The sequence below is a fragment of the Benincasa hispida genome, chromosome 3 (genome assembly GCF_027475165.1).
Source record: "Benincasa hispida cultivar pf3 chromosome 3, pf3_genome.v1.1, whole genome shotgun sequence".
NCBI classification, from domain to species: domain Eukaryota; kingdom Viridiplantae; phylum Streptophyta; class Magnoliopsida; order Cucurbitales; family Cucurbitaceae; genus Benincasa; species Benincasa hispida.
Window position 1 is genome coordinate 29,064,478 of NC_143480.1, and position 24,149 is coordinate 29,088,626.

General features: G+C 38.0%; 5 protein-coding genes across 6 annotated transcripts; 2 read left to right on the plus strand and 3 right to left on the minus strand.

Moving 5' to 3' along the window:
• The first annotated feature begins 9,019 nt into the window (after positions 1-9,019).
• Positions 9,020-17,439, plus strand: LOC120073283 (ribosomal protein L6 family protein). Of its 2 annotated transcripts, none has more exons than XM_039026028.2 (2): positions 9,020-9,158; positions 16,773-17,439. In XM_039026028.2, exon 2 carries the CDS (start codon positions 16,789-16,791, stop codon positions 17,095-17,097), a length of 309 nt encoding a protein of 102 aa, XP_038881956.1. In that variant the 5' UTR covers positions 9,020-9,158; positions 16,773-16,788; the 3' UTR covers positions 17,098-17,439. The 2 variants fall into 2 exon arrangements, with proteins under 2 accessions (XP_038881956.1, XP_038881955.1); XM_039026027.2 differs by lacking the exon at positions 9,020-9,158 and adding an exon at positions 9,163-9,305.
• On the minus strand, positions 10,904-11,780 carry LOC150037182 (uncharacterized). Its single transcript, XM_090311904.1, has 2 exons — positions 11,613-11,780; positions 10,904-11,284 (listed from the first exon to the last, which is right to left on the minus strand). The coding sequence occupies exons 1-2, from the start codon at positions 11,778-11,780 to the stop codon at positions 10,904-10,906; spliced, it is 549 nt and encodes a 182-aa protein (XP_090168030.1).
• On the minus strand, positions 12,207-12,746 carry LOC150037183 (uncharacterized). The gene has a single exon (XM_090311905.1). The coding sequence runs from the start codon at positions 12,744-12,746 to the stop codon at positions 12,207-12,209; it is 540 nt and encodes a 179-aa protein (XP_090168031.1).
• Positions 17,440-17,615: 176 nt separating the features above from the next.
• TTN5 (ADP-ribosylation factor family protein) lies at positions 17,616-20,166 on the minus strand. Its single transcript, XM_039026026.2, has 5 exons — positions 19,905-20,166; positions 19,694-19,804; positions 19,221-19,383; positions 18,554-18,634; positions 17,616-17,988 (listed from the first exon to the last, which is right to left on the minus strand). Exons 1-5 carry the CDS (start codon positions 19,967-19,969, stop codon positions 17,851-17,853), a joined length of 558 nt encoding a protein of 185 aa, XP_038881954.1. The 5' UTR covers positions 19,970-20,166; the 3' UTR covers positions 17,616-17,850.
• A 1,163-nt stretch (positions 20,167-21,329) lies between these two features.
• Positions 21,330-22,874, plus strand: LOC120073517 (uncharacterized). The gene is made up of 4 exons (XM_039026358.2): positions 21,330-21,517; positions 21,760-21,859; positions 22,187-22,250; positions 22,330-22,874. The coding sequence occupies exons 1-4, from the start codon at positions 21,330-21,332 to the stop codon at positions 22,872-22,874; spliced, it is 897 nt and encodes a 298-aa protein (XP_038882286.2).
• Positions 22,875-24,149: the final 1,275 nt, after the last annotated feature.

Below are 24,149 nucleotides of genomic sequence, written 5' to 3' on the forward strand. Positions count from 1 at the left end.
CAAATGAGCTCCGTTCGCAAAACCGTCTGCGCGCACGACTTTTTTTCATCGTTTTTAACCCCTTGGTTCATTTTCGCATTTTTGCCCGCTAGAAAGTTCACGCACAAAATGTTGGTGGAGTTGAGTTGGTATATTTTACCAACTCCAACTTTCGACTGCCCTGCAACAGGTGAAGATAAGGGGTGGTAGGCTTAGTAGGGCTCAAACCTACATTATAACCGTTATGAGCGGTACGTTTCAACCAATTAAACTATAAGCCCCTACGGATCTTTACATGCAATTCGCTCACTTCGGGAAGAGCGGACAGAAAGAGGAGGCCTTTGCTTTATTTGCTTTTTCCTCCCATTCTCCCTATCAGTCTACTCAATTATATCTACATCGTTCCTCTCCTTTCAGCTGAGCTGCTTCGCCCCTCTCTCGATTGAGTTGACAAGTCATCGCCAGCTTTTAGCATTTCATAAAAAATGCAATAATCTATTCCACCAGCCAAGCATAGATAAAAGATATACGTGCTTCTCCTTCAAAAAAGAGCGCACGTGCTGCAAGGGTGGTTGTAAATCACTTGGTAGTCAGTCTTTACTTAACTCGGCCCAAGGAATACCCAAAGACTCCCATGCCTTTCTTGGTTGGACCAACCCGCAATTTCCGACAAGTCTTTCTTCATTTTTCGAGCAAGAAGCGGAACTACACTTCAGGGATGAAATGAAAAGTGTTTCTTACGATTATGCCCAACAGCCCACTGGCCTTATCTTTTGTCGCTAGCTTCCGCCGCATGAATAAAGGAAGATGGTTCCACGCAGCGCAAGGCATCTCTTCCTGCGATAAGGCATGTAATGGCAACGAACTTGGCTGACACTGTTGTCATGCCCAAGTCTTACTGAGCCCTCATACCGAAAAAGCAATCAACTCGATAAGCCAACATATTTGACGCATAACTCTCCCTTCTTCCCATGTTTTCAATGGCACCACTAATCGGCCACTGCCACACTCCGAGAACTAACTCTGGACTCCGACAACTACCTCCGATGACAACTCTAGCGACCAACTTTGGGATCTGACAACCACTTTCGATGACAACTACGACAACAAAATCTTGACTCCTGACCACCTCCAAGGAAAACTCCAGCGACCAACTCTGAGCTCTGACAACCTTTGCACGACCAACTCCGACAATAAATTATGGCTTCCGACAACTACCTCCAGTGATTGATAACGGGTAGAAATGCATGTTATTACAATGCAAAGATATAAAACAATGAAGGATTGCGACGGTAAAAATATATAAAATTGCGTCCAAAAGCATTTAAGTTTATAACATCACGATCGCATGCGTCCATCGCATTAAAGCAACTAACTTATGTATTTTGTGCAGAAAATGCGTTGGCGCAAGGCAGAATTGCGATCCAAGGAATTTAGAGTTCGAGCGCCTTAAGAGATTGCGACCGCAAGGCTGTGCGATCATTTGCGTTCGCGAAATTCTGCTCAAGAAGGTGAAGGTGAAAGCTTAATAAATCATGATGGGACAGAAAGCTGATGACAGTCGATTCCAAATTAAGTTGACAAGCCGTTAACGACACACTGTAGCAAGTACACTCAGCTTTTCGGTGCCAATTAATCAGCGCATCAGATAGAGAATTAATGACATCCCATCAGTGCATCATTTGAGAGAAAAGCTCTTCACCCTAAAGCTCTATAAATACCAAAGGCCACCTTCGTTAAAGGAGTTCAGTTTAGTTTTTCATTCCAACTGAGCCATATAGAAGGTAGTTGCCTTTGTTCATAGTTTCCTTATACTTAGAAGGCAGAAGCGAGAGAAGAGAGAAGATATTGGAAGATCGTCTTGGTCTGCTCGAGAGAGTGCTAGGGAACGTGAAAAATAGAGAGAGGACCGACTCTTGCGAAAGCAAGAATATCTTTTGAGCAGAGTAGAGAAAAACAATGTAAAAGCCTTGGGAAGCAAGAAATTGCTACCAGGCTCCTTATCTTTATTTCACATTGTCATTCTGTATTTCGATTTCATTTATAGAATGGAACCTGCATTTCTACATCTGTTCACTCTCTTTACATTACACATAAGTAACTAAACCTTCGAATAGGTTGAGAAGTACTTAGCTAACATGATCTAGGATCTTCATTACATGCGATCATCTTGTCTTATGTTGCGTCCATCACCCCTTTAGAGCTACTTGAGAGAGAGTCTAAAGAAAAAAACCTAAGACTTGAGAGAGCTAGGTTAGAATCTAGACTTGAGAAAACAAGATTAGATCTGTATAAGCAAGAGATAGAGACTTAGAGATAAGCTCTGTTTGCCAACATGCATCACATGCACCTTAGAAATAGCTAATGGTAGTATGTGGTCGCCTTGTGTATGTGTGTGTCATTCATCAGCGCATAGACAAGAATAGAGACTTAGACGTAAGTCCTATAGACATCATCACATACATCACATGCGTTCTAAAACTAGAAGCCTTGACATTTGCATTGAGAGATGACTTGCTGTTGTATGTATGTAGCATGATCGCATAACATGAACGCAATCTTAGGAAGTGTTAGCTAAATCCCTTCTCAACCCGTTCCCTTGCATACTCATTGTACTTTCGTATTATTAACTCTTTTCTCAAATCCGCCGCATAGACTTTATACCTTAAACAACATACCAACCAACGCATTGTTTTATTTATTACCGCAAAGAGATCTGAAATTACATCACATACTGGTTTCATAGTTCCTGTGTTCGACCATGGGCTTACCAGGAAACTTAGTAGGATTTATACTTGGATCTTGCTAAGAAAACTTGCATGCACAACGTATATTCCACCATCACATTCTATATCATTATTTCATTGCAATAACAACGCATCAGTGACCCAACTTTGGCGACCACCTTCGCATTACTAACTTCGATGACCAATTGGCTCCGACAACAAACTTCGATGACCAACTCCAACAACCACATTCTTAGGATCCGACAACCACCTCCGACTACAAACTTCGATGATCATCTTTGAGCGAGCAACTTAGATGACCAACTCAACGCTTCAACAACCACCTTTGATGACAAACTCTAACAACCAACTCTAATACCACCTTCATGCGACTAACTTCGGGCTCCGATAGTCACATTTGATTACAATCTCCAGCGAAAATCATCTTTGATCATCAACTTCGACGACAACTTTCGCCCGACCAACTTTGGAATTTGAAAACTGTTGGGATTTGTGTCCTAATTCTTCTAGTAGTCTTGTAGGTTGTAAACACTTTGTAAGCATATTATTATTAATAAAATCAATATTATTTTATAAGTATTTACTCAATCCAATAAACTAAGATCTGGGGTTATTTCATGTAACTTAAGCATGTATGTGGAGACATACAAGTGGATCATGCCTCAAGTAATAACCTAAATGGTCTGTAGTATAAGGAAAAAGGATGGATACCTTATCCTGGTGACACTACGGATACAACCCGCTTTGTAGATGTTACAAGTGTTGTAGAATGCTACAGATGGTCTGATCCTGACCATTCATGTGGAGACATGCGAGCAAGGGTATCTTATACAAAGAGTTTGTATAAGACCGGACCACAAAATGATTAGTCTCTTTATATAACGCCATTGATAATTGAGACTTACATTTCACTAGGATGACCATAGGTGACATGACCTTAATCCTGAGTGAGTTGGGAACTCCCACTCACGAGGGCAATCCTTTAATTTGTATGAGTGAGAGTGGCCAGATTGCCAACTCAACGAGCCTATTATTTTGGGGATTCGTCTGATTAGGAAGTTGGGAACTCAGCTACATAAGACGGAATTCACTCCTTCCATGAAGCAGGGGTAAGTAGATAAATTTCTCCCTTAAGGGCTGGTTTCGGGTCTTAAACATAGTGGTCACACATTCTCTTGGGAAGAGAGGACTTAGTCATTGTAGGACTATGACTTGTTGTTCATTAGAGGAATAAGTGGTATTAAGAAATTAGATATAACTACAGAAGCAAAACAGTAAATTGGCTCAGCTGTACTTACGAGCGATTTATGAAGGGTCATCGCACTGTTGACTGGTTATATCCAATGGACTAGGGGTGAGCATGTTAGACCGAAAAATCGACACGACCGACCCAAATCGACCAAAATGGAGTCAGACGGTCGAAAAAGCATACAGAAGAGGTTGGTGTCGGTTTTCGGTTTTTAAAACCAATTCCAATGGCGGTTGGGGCGAGTTAGACCTGACTCGACCGACCTATTATTTAAATATATATATATACACACACACACACACACACACATACATACATACATACATACATACACATAAAGTTGTATTTTAAAAATTTAGGGATCTTCGTCTTCCATTCTTCCATCAGAAGCCGCGCCGCTAGATCTTCTTCCTCTTTGTTCAGACTTCAGCGATCTTCTTCAGCCATCTTCTTTGTTCAACATCTTCTTCAGCGATCATTCTTCCTTCTTCGTTCCGTAATCCGTCTGTACCGTTGAACGATTTCAACCAATCATCTTCTTCCTCTTCATTCAGATAGACTTCAACGATCTTCTTCCTCTTCGTTCAGACAAACTTTAGCGATTGTTCAGTCGGTCGTTGCCTGAAGGTCCATATCGTTCTCTTCTTCTTCGTTCCGTAATCCGTACCGTTGGGTTGAATGATTCCATAAAAGGGTCATTTTATTTTTGGTCAGTGTTATAAACGATCCCATATATAATAAAATAAAATATAACTACCCATTTCGACCGGTTTGGTTTGATGAGTTTTGAAAATTGTTGTCGAGTCCATAAAAGGGTCATTTTATATTTGGTCAGTGTTCATAAAATGTTATCGAGTTCTGAAAAATGTTGTGGATAAAGTTCTGTTTAGTGTTCAATATTGCTAATTTACTGTTTAGTTCACAATTTTAACAAATTTGAGTTGCATAGTCTCTTGTATTGAAAGTTTACATTTATGTAACAAATTGGGGATGAGTGTTGGTTGTTGTTCTACTGAGGTGAGGTAGTGTACATGAGGAATAGAGGCACTGTTACTCCTCTTATTATCTTTTATGAGTCATTGGTGAAACCTATTGAGGTATTGTGTGTTCTGGCACGAATTCCTTATTTGCTCATGTTTCATGCATAAGGTGATAAGGGTATGGGTATCTGAGTTTTTGTAAATACTTCGAGACTTGAGTTTTTGTAAAGCTGAAATACTTTGAGTTTTTGTGAATTGTGTGATACTGATATCTAACATGGTGTGGTTCAGCTACATGGATTCAACGGATATGGAGTTTGATGGAACTGCAACTGATGTTTCAAAAAATGAACGAGATGCAAAAATAGATGACAATACAAATATCGTTAATGTTGAATCAGCAAATGAGACATCAGATGTTCCAAATCCACCAAAAAGAAGGAAGGTTATGAAAAAACCCATGGTTTGGGATCATTTTGAGAGGCAAAAAGGTGATCCTAAAGACCTTCATGCTCAATGTAAGTACTGTGGAGTTGTCTATGCATATCATTCTAAACGTAATGGTACTGAGACTATGAAGAATCATTTGGAAAATTGTAAAAAATACCCTTACCAGAAAAAGAGAGATCCAACCCAAATGACATTAGATTTCAAAAATAAAGACAAATACAATGTTGGGGATAATACATCATAACTTGTATGTGAGTCATATAGTTTAGAGAGTTATGGGGAAGCGTTGGTTGAAATGGTAATTGATGACGAATTGTCATTCAAGTTTATGGAGGGTAAAGGATTTAAGAAATTTGTTGAAGGATTAACTGTTGGGTTTTATGTCCTAAAAACTCGTAGTTTGTAAAATAATAAACATTTTCTATAATCAATATACTTGTTATTGATTTCATAAATTGTACAAAAGTTTAATCCAATAAACTAAGACCCATGACTATTGTATGAGTACTTGAACTTTATGTGGAGACATAAGAGTGGATCGAGTTCGAATAAATAGTCAAAATGATCTATGGTACATGAATGAGGTTGGGTACCTTATTCTGGTAACATTATTGGATGTGGCCTACTCTGTAGTTGTTACAAAGAGTTGTAAAGTGTTACATACGATGTGATCCTAATTCGTACATGTTATGATATGAGGAATGGGAGCGTCCTATGCAATGAGTTTTCATAAGATCAGGACCAAGAAATAAGTCACTCTTACTTTATAACGCTGTTTACTGTATAAGACTGACTATTTCACCTAGATGACCTAGGTAACTCGATCTTAATCCTGAGCTAACTATGAACTCCTATTTATTAGGGATTGCCCTTAGATTTGCATAGTTGAGGGTTGGCTCAACAGCGCCGGCTCAATAAGACTCCCATTTTCGGGGTAAGACTGGATAGGTAGTTGGGGACATAGGGTGCAAGACGGAGTTCACACCTACCCAATTTAGGGATAGAAGAAAGGTTGTTCTCTCAAATACTGAATCCAGGTCTTGAACAAGGGGCCCCACCCTCTCACTAGGCTGAGAGAGTTTGGTTTAGTTATTGGATCACAAACTAGTTGTTCATTAGAGAATCAGTAGGGACTTGAGGAATAAGACGTAATCTCGGGGGTAAAACTGATATTTGACCCAGCCGTTATTACGAACAACCCCTACAATGGACACAGAAATATATCTGTACAATGGACACATAAATATATTTATAGTGCGAAGAGTGCAACTGTCGGTCTTTAGTGGAGTGACCAACAGTTAACGAATGGTGAATCTCATGATTAAAGAGTTTAGTCAGTTATTCACGTACCGTTGGACCTTTAAGCTACAAGTCCATAAGGTCCCATTGGTAGCTCAATGGGTTTAAGTTGAGAATCAAATTTTGGGTTAGTTTGAATTGTTCAAATTAACAAGAGGAAATTTAATTATATGTGATATAATTGATATGATGTATTAGATACATTAATTGGAGGAATTAATATTAATATGATTTATATTAAATACCATAACATAGAAAAAGAACTATGATTTATATGTTTCATATGCTGAAATATTAAAACTATAGGTTATAAATATAATATGATACGTTGATTATCATATTTATTTATAATATACTAATTATATGATAATTATCCTTTTTCTTTAAAAACCGAATTGAGTGGGAGGTTTTTAAAACGGTTATGATAACCGTGAGATAAAAGAAAAATTGTTTTTCAAAATCAGTTGATTCAATTTAGATTGATCTCACAGGAAGACTATTGAGTAAAAGCATTTTACTAAACGATAGCATAAAGAGCATACACGATTGAGTACCGAGTTTATTATACGATAGTTACTCGCTTACTCGTTGCTACACGATTGAGTAGCAAAGTCTATACGATAGGCTTCTTCTTTCTAAACGATCGAGTATCTAGTCTATACGATAGACTTCATCCATCTCCCACTTACTCGATCGTCTGCCTCCTCCTTTCCTCTATCCAAAGTCACATAGAGCCCACAACTCCTAGATACTCACATCAAGAATATTAAGGTAACTCTTGTGGTGGTATGCTAGTTTCGTTCGAGGTTCGAGGATCGAGTTGGACTCGATAGTGATCGAGGATTCTTCAGTTCGTGCTATTGGCTGTTCTAATCGTTGCGTTTGAGTACTTCTTTGGACGCATTGGAGATTGATCGAGGGATACTTGAAGAAAGGTTCTTCAAATATTTGCATACTCTATCCCTTGTTCATTCTTTTAGTTGATGCATAATCGTTTCTGTTTAGACTGTAATTGCTTGTGTTCTTTCTCAATGGGATTTGGAACGATTCACTTCCTCTCACTGGATCTCTTTGTTTAGATCTCCTTCAAAAACCACCTCCGATGAAAAATTTCGACGACCAACTCCAATACACCTTCATGTGATCAACCTCAGACTCTGACAACCACTTTCGACTACAAACTCCAACAAAAATCATCTTTGATAATCAACTTTGACAACCACTTTCGACTACTCTAAGACTGATGACTGTTAAAGTATATTGCAAGATTGTTAATTATATAAAAATATTATTTTGTCTACATGAAGTATAATATTTATATGTAATGAATTCACATGTCAAATGAGTGTTAAGAATATTTAGACGAAAAATATGTATGTAGTTAAGAAGCATGTAACATATAATAAAAAAAAAATCATAAAATGAATTTTTTCCTGGAACATTTTCCAACAAGAATGAGTGAAAAATAGAGATTTGTTCTCTGATGATCCTTTAAATTTAGTGGAAATGAAAGTGAAACTATTGAAGAAATGTGGTGACATTCCATTGGCTGTTACTATGATGAGGGAGATTTAATTAAAAAAAGACCATGTCATTGTAAAAATATAGAGCAACAATAGGAAGAAGAAGAAAAATAAGAAGATGACAATGAATTCATGGAGAAAAATTAGCTAGAATCAAAAGTTTTGATTTCTCTTTAGTTTCTCATTTTATTTAACCATATTTCTACATAAATGTAATGGGTTAATTCTTGTTCATTGCCCAAAAAAAAAAAAAAAAAAGAAAGGAAGGAAGGAAGAAAGAAAATTTTAAAAATTAAAAGAAAAAATTACCATCCATATTTTATTCAAATAAAGATGGATAGAATTATTGAATAAAAAAGTTTCAAAACATAAATAGTAATCACAAAAGCATATTATCTTGAGTTAAAAAAACTGTATCAGATACCCAAACATATGAACTTACTTTGTACCCAAACACAGACATGAATTCAAACCAAATAATTCTGCACCCCAAATACAAACATATGAACTCCACAAACACTAACTCCAGACATCCTATATTAATTCAACATTCTAATCAGTCCCTTGATGTCCATGTAATCCAACTCCTACTTTTCAAATTATCTATAAATAGTGATATTTGATAAGCTTTGGAAGACACGCATTGGACAAAGTTCATGAAAATTGAAGAAAATTGAGAACTTAAAAAAATTTGTTATTTTATAGTTTGTTTATTTTATATTATGTTTAATTTATTTAATATTATATTTTATTGGTATATTCCTTACGTTCGCAACAAAGAAATAATTATTTCCTAGTTTCTTTCATTCTAAACCCTATGTCACCTTCAGGCACCACCTCCCAACTATAACCAGCCCCGCAGCACGCCGCCGTTCGCCCCCACCCCGCACGCCGCTCCTGCTCGACGACGTTCATTTTTCAGATCCCCAAGGTATCCCTTGCAATCAAACATCTCTCTCTCTGGTAGCACAATCTTGAATCGCAAGCCCCGATTATCCCTCCTATCTATTCCGTCTACTCTCTCGATCGGCGCCCCCCCCCCCCCCCCCCCAATCTCACTCACTCGGCCTACTTCAAGGTTTGTCTTTTTTAGGTTTTGCTTACTTATGATTGCTTCAATCTCGATTGTATATATACACTGCTCAATATATATCTCGCATAGTTCCGAAATGTTGTTCGAATGACTAATATCAATGAGTAACGGTGATTCGATGGTTACACTCGCAGTTTTGTTTATTACTGATGTATAGTATAGACTTGAGATAATCTGCTATTTAATTACTTTTTTCTTGTATGAGTATTGTGGATTTGTCAAATGGAAACCACGGCTGTTTTCTTTCTTGACATTTTGGGTATTCTCTTTGCAAATCTTCTCTATGTAGAAGATTATCAGCTGTACACTTTAGTATCAGAATACTCAAATTGCTTGAGATATGAATGGTAACTTGTCACGAACATTTCTTTGATGGCTCTATTATTGAAGCAGCTTCTTTACTTTGTCTGAATGTGATCTGATTCTAATAGCCATAGTATTCACCTTTGCATTTAGATTTGATGATTTCCTTTTCTCTTCATTTCGATAAACTTCTATCTTTTATTGACGTTGCCTGAGATAGTAAGCTTATAACATTTGTCTTTTTCTATAAATGATCCTTCCCCATTGTTCTCCCTATATTCGCTGTACTCCTGTATATCAGTAGATTTAATTTTCCGAGTTTTGTGTTTCAATCTTAATCTTGAAGCTTCAGCTACCACATCATCCCTTGACAACCGAGTTTTAAATTTTATATATCAGAATCGAGTCTAAACTTTACCTTGCTCCTGTGTTTTTTCCCACAATCTTAATCTTGAACTCTTAACAAAATTCAATAAGGGTCATAATATAATAAACAGCTTAGAAGGAATTTGTTTAATTCATAGTTGCCACTTATCTAGAATTTAATATCCTACGAGTTTGCTTGAAACTCAAATATTGTAGGATAAGGTGGATTGTTCTGTGAAATTAATCGAGGTGCGTGCAAGCTGACTCAGATACTAACGGATATATAATAAAAGGATTTATTTGTTTATTTATGTTGTGGGGGTGTTTGGAGGGGTAATTTGGCAACCATATTGATGGTTTTGTGGGGGTGTTGGGGCTTTATAGCAGCCAGCCTTGAGGACCTTCAGAGAGTGATAGGTGGGTCGGATGGCTTAACATTGTGATAAAACTCGGTTTATATATTTACAACCAAGGAAGCTGAGGCTCCTCCCCCCCCCCCCCCCCCCCCCCAAATTCCTATTTAAGGAAGGGCAAAACCTAATAACAAAATGAAAAATGACAGAAAGGAGAGAATAATCCTAATAACAGAAAGATCCCTAGTCTCCACAAAATCGCCAACTCATTTTGCATTACATCACTTTGTCCATTCTGCCCTTTACCATGTTTATTCTTCTTTTGGACGTGCACTTTTTTGACCCGGGGTTTATCACTACCTGCCCCCCAAGAGAATCACCTTGTCCTCAAGGTGAAAGTTAGGGAACGACTTAGCATTGAATGTGCCATTTTCCCACGTAGCTTCTTTTGAGGACATGCCATCCCACTGGACTAAAACTTTGAAATCAGCAGGAGAGACCACAGTGGTGCCAACTTTTCGAACGTCCAACACTGTGAGTGGTTGAGGATGCAGTGTTGTGTTATGCTGCCATGTCTGAGGGGGCGATCCTTAGTAGGATAGACCTAATTGCCTTCTGTAATTGAGACACATGAAAAACCGGATGAAAATTTACGTGGGCCAGGAGATCAAGTCTATATGCCACTAGGCCGATTCGTTCATTGATCTTGAAAGGCCCGATGAAGCGAGGAGCCAATTTTGGGTGTTTGTGGATGAACAATGTGCCTTGTTGATATGGTTTAAGCTTAACATATACCCATTCATTGACCTGGGATTCCACTTCACGCCATTTGGCATCCGTGTAGGATTTCATCTGTTGTGTTCGTTCAAGCGTGGTTTTTAGCTGATTCAACATGTCATCTCTTTCTTTCAAAAGGGCATCTATCTCTACAACTACTGTAGTCTTCATAAGAAATTAATGGGGGCACCAGGCAACCATATACTACATTAAAGGGTGATTTTTTTAGCAAAGTGTGGTCGGATGTGTTGTAATTATATTCAGCCCAAGTTAACCATTTCGCCCATTTAGTTGGAGTGTCCATTGTAAAACATCGTAGGTACGCTTCCAATCCTCGATTTACGACCTTTGTCTAGCCATCGGGTTGTGGGTGTTATGAAGTGCTTCGTTTCAATTGAGTTCCGGTCAGCTTAAATAATTTTTCCCAAAATAAGCTTGTAAAGATCTTGTCCCTATCTGAAACGATGCTTCGGGGTGTTCCATGTAATCAAACTATCTCATGAAGAAATATTCCAGCCACCGTAGCTGCTGTGAAAGGGTGTCGGAGGGCGATGAAATGAGCATATTTTGATAACCGATCTACCACAACCATTATTGTATTATGGCCTTCTGACTTTGGTAAGCCCTCGACAAAGTCCATGCTAACGTCATCACAAATCATTTTCGGTATAGGTAAGGGTTGTAACAGCCCTGCTGGCGCCAAGGACAAATAGTTAGCTTGCTGACAAACCGAGCAATCCCCCACGAAAGATCGTACAATCGCTTTCATCCCTTTCCAGAACAACTCCTTGAGGCGTTGATACATCCTGACTGTCCCATTGTGTCCCCCCACGGGATTATTATGGAATTCTTGGAGTAAGAGGGGGATAGTAGGGGAGTTTGAAGGTAACACAATTATGTTTTTATAGAGCAGTAGGTCCCCTTTTACAGAGTAGCCGTTTGGGAACGGTTCGCCTGGTATAATTGCCTCCCGAATCATCCTCAATTCCTTGTCTTGGTCGATTTGGCTACGAAAAACATTTGGGTTGACGTTGTCCACCCAACTTAATGCTACTAATTCTACGACTGTATGTACTCGAGAGAAAGATCATACAATTGCTTTCATCCCTTTCCTGAACAACTCCTTCTTGAGGCGTTGATACATCCTGACTGTCCCATTGTGTCCCCCCACAGGATTATTATGGAATTCTTGGAGTAAGAGGGGGATAGTAAGGGAGTTTGAAGGTAACACAATTATGTTTTTATAGAGCAGTAGTAACACAATTATGTTTTTATAGAGCAGTAGGTCCCCTTTTACAGAGTAGCCGTTTGGGAACGGTTCGCCTGGTATAATTGTCTCCCGAATCATCCTCAATTCCTTGTCTTGGTCGATTTGGCTACGAAAAACAGTTGGGTTGACGTTGTCCACCCAACTTAATGCTACTAATTCTACAACTGTATGTACTCGAGACAAAGCATCAATAGCTGAGTTATCCAATCCTTTCTTGTATTCGATGACAAAGTCGTAACCAATCAGCTTCGCCACCCACTTCTGATATTCACCCGCGATCAACCGTTGTTCTAACAAGAATTTGAAACTCTTTTGGTTTGTCTGCACTGTGAATCGGCGTCCTAACAAGGTCGCCATTTCTGAACAACCAACACAATGACAATTAATTCTCGTTCATAAACTGCCTTCAATCGATGTGTTAGGGGTAGAGCATGACTGTAAAAAGCGGTCGGTCTTGTTGCATTAATATAGCTCCTACTCCCACCCTAGACACATCCGTCTCAACCACGAATGGGTGTGTGAAGTCCGGAAGGCCTAACACTGGAATCTCGATCATGGCTTTCTTCAAAGTTTTGAAAGACTTTTGGGCCTCTTCATTCCAAAGGAACTTGTCTTTTTTGAGCTGTTGCATGAGAGGGAAGGCAATGGAACCGTAGTTAAGCAAGAACTTTCGGTAATACCCCGTCAAACCTAAAAAACCCCTCAATTGTTTTACTGTTGTTGGGACTGGCCATCAAACCATAGCTTCAATTTTAGACGGGTCAGCTGCCACCCCTTCAGCCGATATCACATGACCAAGGTACTCAATGCTTGATGTCGTGAACGCCACTCCTTCAACCGATATCACATGACCAAGGTACTCAATGCTTGATGCTGCGAATGTGCATTTTTTAAGATTAGCCACCAACTGATTCTCAGTCAAGACTTGCAGCACCATGGACAGATGATTTATATGTTCATGAACAAAAGTGTTGAATATTAGAATGTCATCAAAGAAACTAATACAAATTTGCGTAGAAAAGGGCGTAAAATGTCGTTTATTATCAATTGGAATGTGGAAGGGGCGTTTCGTAGGCTAAACGGCATCACCAAAAATTCATAGTGGCCCTCATGCGTTTTGAAGGCCGTTTTGTGAATGTCTTGTTGTGTGACTTGTATTTGATGAATCTTAGAAAATATTCAAGTAGTTCATCCACAACTGGAATAGGGTAATTATCAGGAACCGTTGCTTGGTTCAATGCTCTGTAATTGACGTAGAACCTCCAACTGCCATCTTTTTTCCTAACCAATAGAATCGGGTTGGAGAAGGGGCTGGTACTTGGTTGAATAATGCTTGCTGTCAACATTTCTGCCACCAATCGCTCAATCTTGTCCTTTTGAAATTGTGGGTATCGATACGGGCGAACGTTGATTGGTCCCTCCCCTGGTTTCAACTCAATAGCATGGTCGTGATGTCGTAACGGTGGCAGCCCCACAATTGGTCTGAACACTGATTGATATCGTTTCAAGACCTCTTGAATTTCAGGACATTTGCTGATCGGTTCACAACTAAAAGGTTCTTCCGGTAGAATCCCTATTGCATTTAACTCGAGGAGAATTCCTTGGCCTTCCTACATCATGTGTTTCATCATGGACTTCAAGGAAATCTAGGATTTTACCAAACTTCGGTCCCCCTTCAAATGTGCCCTCCATTCACCCACTTGGAAGTCCATCTTCGATGTGCTCCAGTCACATTCAACGTGCCTTAAGGTTATGAGCCATTGGACGCATAGTACTACATCGCACTGCCCAACGGTATAGGAAAAAAATTGTTAATAATGGTTAAATTCGAAAGATTAAGGACCACACCTTTACGAATGCCATTGGTCCAAACAAATTTCCCTGTGCCAAGCATAATTCCGCAACTGGAAGTCAGTGAGCGAGGAAGGTTGAGCGTGTTAACCAACTTCTCGTTAATGAAATTGTGGGATGCTCCACTGTCAATCAACACTACCACATCATTGTCCCCTAAGGTGCCCACCAGTTTCACTGTCTTTGGAGAGTTGAGCCCTGCTAAGGAGCTGAGTGATAGTTCGGCAATTTCTGTTTCCGAGGGATCTATCACCATGTTTTCTAACGTAGCTGGGGTGTGCTCATTACTTTCTGTTCCTAAGCTTTCTTTGACTGTGGGCTCTTCTACCTCTTCATCAGGGTGAATTAACAAATTTAACTCCTTGCAACGGTGGCTTGGGCTATACCGTTCGTCACATCGGTAACACAACCCCTTGTCTTTGTGGCTTTGCATCTTGCTATCTGATAGTCGTTTATAGTTGCCAGCAGGGAATGTTTTACCGTTCATGTCTCGCAATGTCACCAAGTTTGAGGAGACTGTCGTGCTACGACTAGGGTTAAGGGAAATTGTCTAGGCCGGGGATGTATTATTTGAGTTAGATTAGCTCGATGTTGAACCCATCCCCGGGGTTGTTGTGGACCCGGTCACTTTGGAAGGTGGGCTTGGGCTTCTACCTCCCTTCTTCTTCCGGGCATCTTTTGTATCTTCGATCAATTGGGCCATTCTCATTTTTTCTTTAATACCCACTAACTTAAACATCTGCATCTCAACTTGGATATTCTCCTTCAGCTCACTAACGAATTTACTTTCTAATGTCTCGTCAGGTAAGTCCTTTAATGGCCCCGAGAGTTGTTCGAACCGGCGTCAATAAGCTCTCACTGTCCCTTCTTGTTTCAGGGTAAAAAATTGAGCTCGTCGATCTTCTTCCTTTGTCAGCAAAAAGTGTAGGAGCATCTGCTCTTTGAAATCTGCCCAACTTTCCATCGGTGTCCGTTCTTCCCATTGATGCCACTCCAGCACTTCACCTTCTAAGCACAAGACTGCAGCCTCAAGCTTGTCCTTCTCCAACAAGCGATTGACGGCAAAGTAGCGCTCCACTAGATGGAACCACCCAAACGGATCATCTCCCACCTCTCCTTTGAAAATTGGAATTTCGAGCTTCCGTAAAGGCATGTCGAACAAGGGTACCTCTTTCTTTTCTTTGCCAAACAAGCTCTCTTTCTTATTACTTTCTTCACCTCTGGGTGTTTTCCTTTGTCAGTCATAGTTCGTTCAGACGAGCTAGTGCCTTCCCCCTTATCTGCAGAGTCCCTTTTTTTTTTTACCATGTTTCGAGCACGAGCAACATCTTTTGCTCCATTGTTTTGCCCAAGGTTTCTAATCGTGTTGTCATAACGTTGTCCGTCACTTGTTGCATCTCAGTAAACCGTTGATCCATCCGAGCCTCCATCCCTACTTGTAACAAAGTCAGCTGTTCCTCGATTGCAGAAATTCGTGCTTCCATCTTCTTCACCATTCCCCGATGACTGTTGGCTTTGATACCAAAGTGATAAAACTCGGTTTATATATTCACAATTTGGGCTAAATAGCCAAGGAAGCCGAGGCTCCCTCCCTCTTATAAGCTCTATGAGCTATTTTCAACAAAAGGCCAAAACCCAACCTCCCCCCGGGAAAAAACCTAATAATAGACAGAAAAATGACAGAAAAGAGAGAATAATCCTAATAACATAAAGATCCCTGGTCCCCACATAATTCCCTACTCATTTTGCATTATATCACTTTGTCCATTCTGCCCTTTACCATGTTTATTATTCTTTCGGACGTACACTTTCTTGATCGGGGGTCTATCACATTGTGGAGCATCGTTCCCATCAGGTTATCTCATTCTCGTCCATATGGGATCAAGATAATAGGGTGACATAGGGATGAGGCTACTGACAAGATGATGGATTATCTTGGTTCTGCTACTCTACTTTATCACTTTAGATTCACTATGATAAATTTATCTCAACCCAATAATACAAGTTTCAAATCTGGTGGAGATGTGTGATGTTGGAGCAGAAAATCTTTAACCAAATTCCAATCACAAGGACAATTTGAGGGTGCGCTGATGGGTTGCAAACATGTTGGGTTGTATATATATACCATTCATGTGTGTGATGAGAGATTGGTGGGTTGGGTGGTTGCAGGTTGTGGAATCTCTCTAATCAGGTCGATATGATTTTATAGTAGAAGTTTATAAATTCAACTAATCAATTCCACTCGATGCTAATGAGTAATTATCATATCAAGTTTTGAACCAATAATCTTGTGAGATTTCAAGTGATTGGAATTATTTCCTGCCCATTCTTATTGCTCACGAAATTATAATTTTGGTGATATATTTTCAAAGTTCATTACCAATTACAGTTTTAATGTGTACATACAAGCCTATTGACAATAAACTTTGCTGCTTGTTTAATGTGAACCATCTATATCTCTTCTATTTCCAACATATATGAAATATATCAAAGATCAGTCGACTTAGTACTTGGCAAATTTCATCTTAATAGGTGAACAGGAACTGTAATGGAGGCTAAGTTTTTTCGGTTCCTGAAGATTGTGGGAGTTGGTTACAAAGCCAGAGCAGAAGCAGCAGGACGTCTCTTGTATCTTAAATTGGGATACAGCCATGAAGTTGAACTAACCGTTCCGCCAGCTGTTCGCGTCTTTTGCTTCAAGAACAATGTGGTATGCTGCACAGGGATTGACAAACAAAGAGTACACCAATTTGCTGCTGCAGTTCGTAGCTGTAAGCCGCCAGAAGTATACAAAGGCAAGGGCATCATGTATATCGACGAGGTCATAAAGAAGAAACAAGGAAAGAAGTCTAAATAAATCACCAAGGAGCACAAAAGATCTCACATTGATCTTCATTCAGACACCAATCTGACTGAAATGTATGGGTTAAGAATAATTGGGTTTTTTGTATGCATATTTTTAGAGCATTCCATAGATTAAGCCATGCGACTGAAATGTATTAGCTTCAATGCAATGTTATCCCATTGATCCCATATGTTGAAGGATGCATACCATGCAGGAATTAGAGTTGAGGGTTAACTTCTCCTGTGTTTCAAGTTGTAACGATCATTTTTGTATGTTTAATGGCTACCCATCTTTTCTTGGCAAGAAGGTTAATGCCAATTTTCTTATGAACTTTTGTTTAAAGTTTCATCTAAATTTTTGTTTATCCTTCCCAATCCTCTATGATTTCTTGACATGTTTTCTCCCTGTTAAGAAATGGAAGGATTGACTGAATGAAATGGAAGCTCCAAATTTATATGGGTAAGGAAAATCCATCTCGAGTCAATTTCATGGGCAAATGAAGGTTGCCTGACAGTATACTTTGCTGCTTGTTTAATGATAACCATTTCAATCGTGTTTCCAACAAATGTGAAATACATGATCTATCGAATGCCACTAGACTAAGTACTTGACTGACATATTTGATCTTTAGATGAAATTCAATATTTTTCTACATGAAACAAAGCACTTTTCAAAGAAGACAAACGTTCATTTGAACGAACACATATATTCGACAAAATCTTAGATCAGTTTCTATAAGGAATGAGATACAGAATCGAAGAGACATTAGTCTAACACATAGATTCGGGAGGCAATGTCTTGGACCAACCAATCGAACCCCTCCAATAGCCCCTCACCAGTGTAAGCACTACAACCAACAATTTTCCAGTGCCGTGTTTTGTCCATGGCTTCCAAATTCATTACCTGAAGAATAAAAGATGAACAGATAAGTAGGCCGTGAAGCACTAGTTCACTGTGCATTGGAAAGCATTATTTCAGAATCCCACAGCCCAACCTCAAGGTAATAGTAATAACGTACAACAGGGTGACCAAACTTGAAGTGTCAATTCTAAAAGTAACAAGAACAGTGATCTACAAACATGTGAAAGAAACCCTCCATCTTTTTGCTCTAATTGTGATAGATAATTGGTGATAAAGAACCAATATGCTACTGTGAAAACACTGAAGAATGTTGAACAAATGACCACTAGAAAGTCCTAAAACGATAAACATATAAATTTGCTGGAGGGGGGGGGGGTTGTGGGAACTAGGTTTAAGATCATGTTATTACTTCAAAATTCCCCTACAGTTTGCAACCTTTAATGTATGCATATGATTTTCCTAAAATATTATCACATGAGGTGGTAGCCATCATAAAAAAGAGGGAAAGAACTAAGTTGGGCCTAAAGAAACTGCTACATAAAAATTTTAAAAGATCCTATTAAAAAAAAAAAATTTGAACTTAAAGCTTGGAAGAGGAACTTCTAACCTTAGCAATTTCCTCAGGAGAAAGGGCTCCTTTTATATCCTGCTTATTAGCTAGAATAAGCAATGATGCTCCAGAAAGTCTCTGTAATTTGATCAACAATATTAGTGATGTTTCTTTCTTTACCATCTATGTAAAATTTTATAGAAACTTTGATATCATGTGTGCTTACTATTCAGTTATTACTTATATACTACTTTCTTTAAGTAAGAAACTGATATCATTGTGATAGATAAAGGTAAAAGAAGAAAGGCCACACAAAAACACTGGTTTAACATCAACAAATCACATTTCTGAATTAGTTAGACCATATATCAACTTGTCAAGCTTGCACTTCAAATACTTGGCCGAGTCACGAATAAATTCATTACTAACAACTTTGGCATTTAAACAAACTATAGACTTTATGAGAATATCAAACTGCCTAATTGACGGTTCTATGGTAAAATTTGATTCATATTACAGAAAATGCAAACAGAAAGATTGAGCCTATTATATGTTTACTTCAGTTAAAGAAAACACATAGATATTATAACAAAATCAACATAAAGGAAAAGAAAAATACACAAACTAATATAGAAGTCAAAACTATACAAGGAAAAAGGCAGAGAGAAAATCACGTTGTTATGAAATTGTCAACCAATCTATTTAAAAACAGGGACATTCTAACCTCTTCTTTCAAAAGATTATCAAGTTCCGATTTGCAATCATCCAATCTTCTAAGATCAGAACTGTCAACTACCCAAACTAGTCCATCCGTCTGCTCAAAATAGTTCCTCCAATATGATCTTATAGTCTTCTGGCCTCCAACATCCCATATGTTAAGTGTGTACCTACCAAAGCAAATTGTTAACAGCATATCAAATGTCTTCAGTCTGTGGCTCCAAAATTCAAGTACTCGAATTAGAAATATTCCCCACAAGATCAACGAAAATATCGAATCAGAAATAGACAATCAAGGGTTTAGTGGAGATGGGATTTCTTGTGTGTCATCACCAAAAGCTCTCAGAAAAAGAAGACATGCGAAATGGCCCATGGCATTCATGTTCATTGGCATTTAATTGGTGGAGCTAATTAGCAACTATAAGAGTGAACAGGGTGCATAGCAGATCCCAAAACTTGAACAAGAAAAAGGAAGCTCACTTGTGATAGATGATAGTCTTGATATTGAATCCAAGTGTAGGGCTGATAACACTAGTATCTTCCCCATTGATTTTTAAAACGATGGTAGTTTTCCCAGAGTTGTCGAGGCCACTGAACGACAATCAACAATGGATTCAACTGAATAAGATGCAGAGAAATAGATTGGGAGGGAAAGAGCTATAGAGATAGAGATACAGAGAGATTTACATACACCATAAGTATACGCATTTCCTTCTCTTTCCTTTTAATTTTTCGAATGATACTAAGCAACCCCATTATCTACGCCGTCTCTGCACCGCAAATCTTCCAAACAATTCAACAAACTCAGTCGCAATTACCTCTTCTCGGGTCTACTTTCCTTTGCTTTTCCAGAGAACTCAGATCCGCGCTCCGGCAAACGGATCCCTAAAACCGCCTGTTTGGAATGACCTATGATTTCATATGTTTTTTGAACAGGTAACTCCAAAGTTTCTAATTTGTTATATACTAAAAAATATTTCTATTAATTTTAAATTACAATAAAAGAATTCGCCATTGACAACGGTAGCTGGAAATTACAATAAAAGAATCCCATTAAATTATTTTTTTATATTTAAAAAGGTCCTTTATTTTATAAATTTCTTTTTTCAAAATCTATTTTAGGTAGTTTTTATACACATGATTTTTTTTTAAAAACAACTTAATTTTTAATTTAATCACCTTAAAAAGTATTCCAAACACATCCTAATACATCAAATGATTATTACATAAACAGTTAGCCACAAACATACCTTGAAGCATCCAAGTGAGTGAAATTGAGAAGTGCTAAGGCAAATTATGTTCATTCACCACTCTGATTCACCTTTGTAAAATGACGCGGATAAAATATGATGTCTAGAGTTCATATATTTGTGTTTTGAGTGTTTGGGTATTGAGTTGGGCTTAAATCAAATAATCTTTTTTAATAAAATATGAATCACACTTTCTTTTACTATTAGTTTTTTAAATTAGGAATTTTTGTAAAATGAGTTCTATGGTTAATTTTTTATCATGCATTTCTTTTTAAAAAAAAAAAAAAAAATTTAAGCAATCATTTTACAAATTTCTACATACAATATTTCTAGTTAAGTTGAACAAAATTATATCGGATTATTTGAGAATAAAACAAAATTGGATTTATATTGTTAACTGAAATTTTCTCAAAATGTAATTATATTATAATTGTTCTATTAATGTCCTATTATATAGTTGACAAAAAAAAAATGGTATCAAAAGCTACATTCTCCAACCTAGTCTAACTAAAAAAAAAAAAGAAAAGAAAAGAAAAAAAGAAAAAAAAATCCTATTGTATTTCTGTTGCAAATTCAATTAACCTAGGAGTCCTAAAGTATTACTTATACGTCAAAACATTGGGGGATGATGGCCAGAGAACTCAACTACTTTCAAGCTTCTCTTCTAGACTAAGCTTACCTACACAAGGAAGAACCTTTGACGAGAAGCGCAAAACCATAGGATAGAAAAAGGAAAAAGAAATAGCAGAATTACCTTAGCAATTGGTGGGGGATGAAAGTGAAAGGCTGACACTCCCTCCCCATAAAAACAATGGTTCCCAATAGTCTGCATAGGTAAAAGTATGCTCCTCTTATAATTTAATGGCATGTCACTTGCAGGAAAAAATTATACTTCTATGAGAACTGAAAAAGTTGATTATGATAGCACAGAGTTATCAATATCTCAAAACGATATATATCAAGTAGAGATGAAGAGTCCATCTCTTGTGTTCGGATTGCAAGCTCTGGATAATTTGGAGGATATTGACCCTCTTTCTTCTGAACAGATATATTAGTGTTTTATACTATGGTAATAGATTGAGATTGAGACGGCAAAAGAACATGTCTACTGCATCAGCGTTGTAAATTGAAATGGCTTAAAGAGGAGGATAAGAACACTTGTTTTTTCTACCGTTTTGTTGCAGCTCGCAAGAGAAAACATTCGATTTTAGAAATTCTCTCAAGAGATGAATGTAGTTTATTATCCGCGGGTGAAATTGACAAAGAATTTTTGGATTTTTACTTGAATCTTTTCAGCAAGGATTTGGCTCCACGTTTTATCCCCACCAACCTTGATTGGACTCCTCTTAGCCCTTCACAAGCTACCAACCTCGAACGCCCTTTTACTGAGGAAGAGGTTTTTAATTGTTGTTTCTTCTTTGGGCTCCTCTAAATCTCTTGGTCCCGATGGTTTTACTACTGATTTTTTTTTAAATTTTTCTGGTCTGCTAACAAGTTAGTCATTATGTCCATGGTCAATGACTTTTTCTCCTCTAGTATCATCAATGCATCTTTGAATGAGACTTATATTTGCTTGATCCCTAAAAATATTTTATTCAAAGACTATTTCAATCTCATTTCATGTGCATACAAAATTATCATTGGGGTGCTTTCTAATCAATTAAAACCTGTTCTCTCTCATACTATTGCTGCTAATCAACTTGCTTTCATGGTTAATAGACAGATCTTGGATGCCTCTTTAATGACAAATAAGTTAATTGATGATCAGTTTTCCACCAATAAGGCAGGTGTGATTATTAAATTAGATCTTGAGAATGCTTTTGATATGATGGATTGGAATTTTCTGGATGTTGTGTTACAAACTAGGTTTTGGGGTTGTCTGGCATTGGTGGATTAGAAGATATGTTGCTAGTGCAAACTATTCTATCATTCTTAAAGGTCATCCTCGTGGGAAGATCATTCTATCTCATGGTATTCAGCAAGGAGATGCTCTTTCTCTGTTTCTCTTTATCCTGGTTGCTAATTGCTTGAGTCGCCTCTTAGAACATAACTCATCTCGGGGACATATTATTTCTCATCCTATTGGTACTTCTTTTCTCACTTTACATCATCTTCAATTTGCAGATGATACCTTATTATTTTCTACATCAGATCATTCAACTTTGCAGAATTTGTTTGATGTGGTTGGCATCTTTGAGAGTGCCATTGGTTTAAATATCAATCTATCTAAAAGTGAGCTGCTTGGTATTCATCTTGTTGAATCTAATTGTCAGTGGATGTTGAATACATTTGGTTGTAATAGGAGTTCCTGGTCGTCTTCCTATCTGGGTTTTCCCCTTGTTAGAAATTCTAAGTTTATGGCTTTTCGGCAACTTGTTGTTGAGAAAATTAAATGCAAGCTCAATAATTAGAAATATGCATACATCTCTAAAGGCGACAAATATACTCTTACTAAGGCTACCCTGTCTAATTTATCCACTTACTACTTATCATTGTTTTGTGCTCCCAGCTCTGTCATTTCTATGTTGGAAAAGATGGTTCATGACTTCTTTTGGGAAGGCTCTCATGATAAGGGTGGTATGCATAATGTGAACTAAGAGTCTATCCAACGTCCCAAATTAAGGATGGTCTTGACATTGGTAATTTTAGTCATCGTAATTATACGCTTATGACTAAATGGATCTGGCGTTTTATTATTGAGCTTGATGCGTTATGGCGGAAAGTTATTGTTGCCAAGCACCGTTTGAATGAGAGAGGTTGGCCTTCTTCTAGACATTGGGGCTCTCATCTCTCCCCTTGGAGGTATATTTCAGAATATTGGGTTGATTGACAGTCGTGTCCATCGACGTATTGGTAATGGTTCTACTACTTCTTTTTGGATGGATTCTTGGTTCAGTTGTGGTATTCTATTATTTACTTTACCTTGTCTATTTCACCTAGCCCTTCACCCTAATGATATAGTTGTTGATGTCTGGATTGTCGAAATTGAATCCTGGGATCTTCATTTTCGTCTTAATCTTAATGATCTGAAAATATCTAAATGGACTATATCACATCATCTCACTTTTGTTAGATTTTGCCCCTTTGTTGATGTCTGGATTTGGCGTTTGGATTCTTTTGGTTATTATGCTGTTAAATCTCTTATGGTTGACTTGCACGGTTCTATTTATCCTCACCGGAAGGATTTCTACCATGTAATTTGGAAGGACTCCTACCTAAAGAAGATTAAAATTTTCTTATGGGAGCTCAACCTTGGAGCCATAAATACAACTGACCGATTGCAACGTTGTATGCTTTACATGCATCTCTCCCTCGCTTGGTACTATATGTATTGCCATAATTCTGAGACATAGGGTCATTTGTTTGCTTACTGCTCTGTGCAATGTTTTTAGGCTCTTATTTTGGATACTTTCAGTTGGTCCTTGGTTTTTCCTAGTTCCATTTTTGACCTCTAGGCTACTCTACTTATGGTGAATCCTTTTGGTGGTTCTAGAAAAATTCTTTGGCTGCCTATTGTGTGGAGTTTCTTTTGGACTCTTTGAAATGCACTAGGTGAACTTTTGGAGACATCTTTTACTTTTGATTTTTTTTTTATTATGTGCTTTCTCATGCGTTTATTTGGTGTAATACTGAGTCACCCTTAAATTCATATTCTTTACCCTTTTTTCTCTCCCATTGAAGAGATT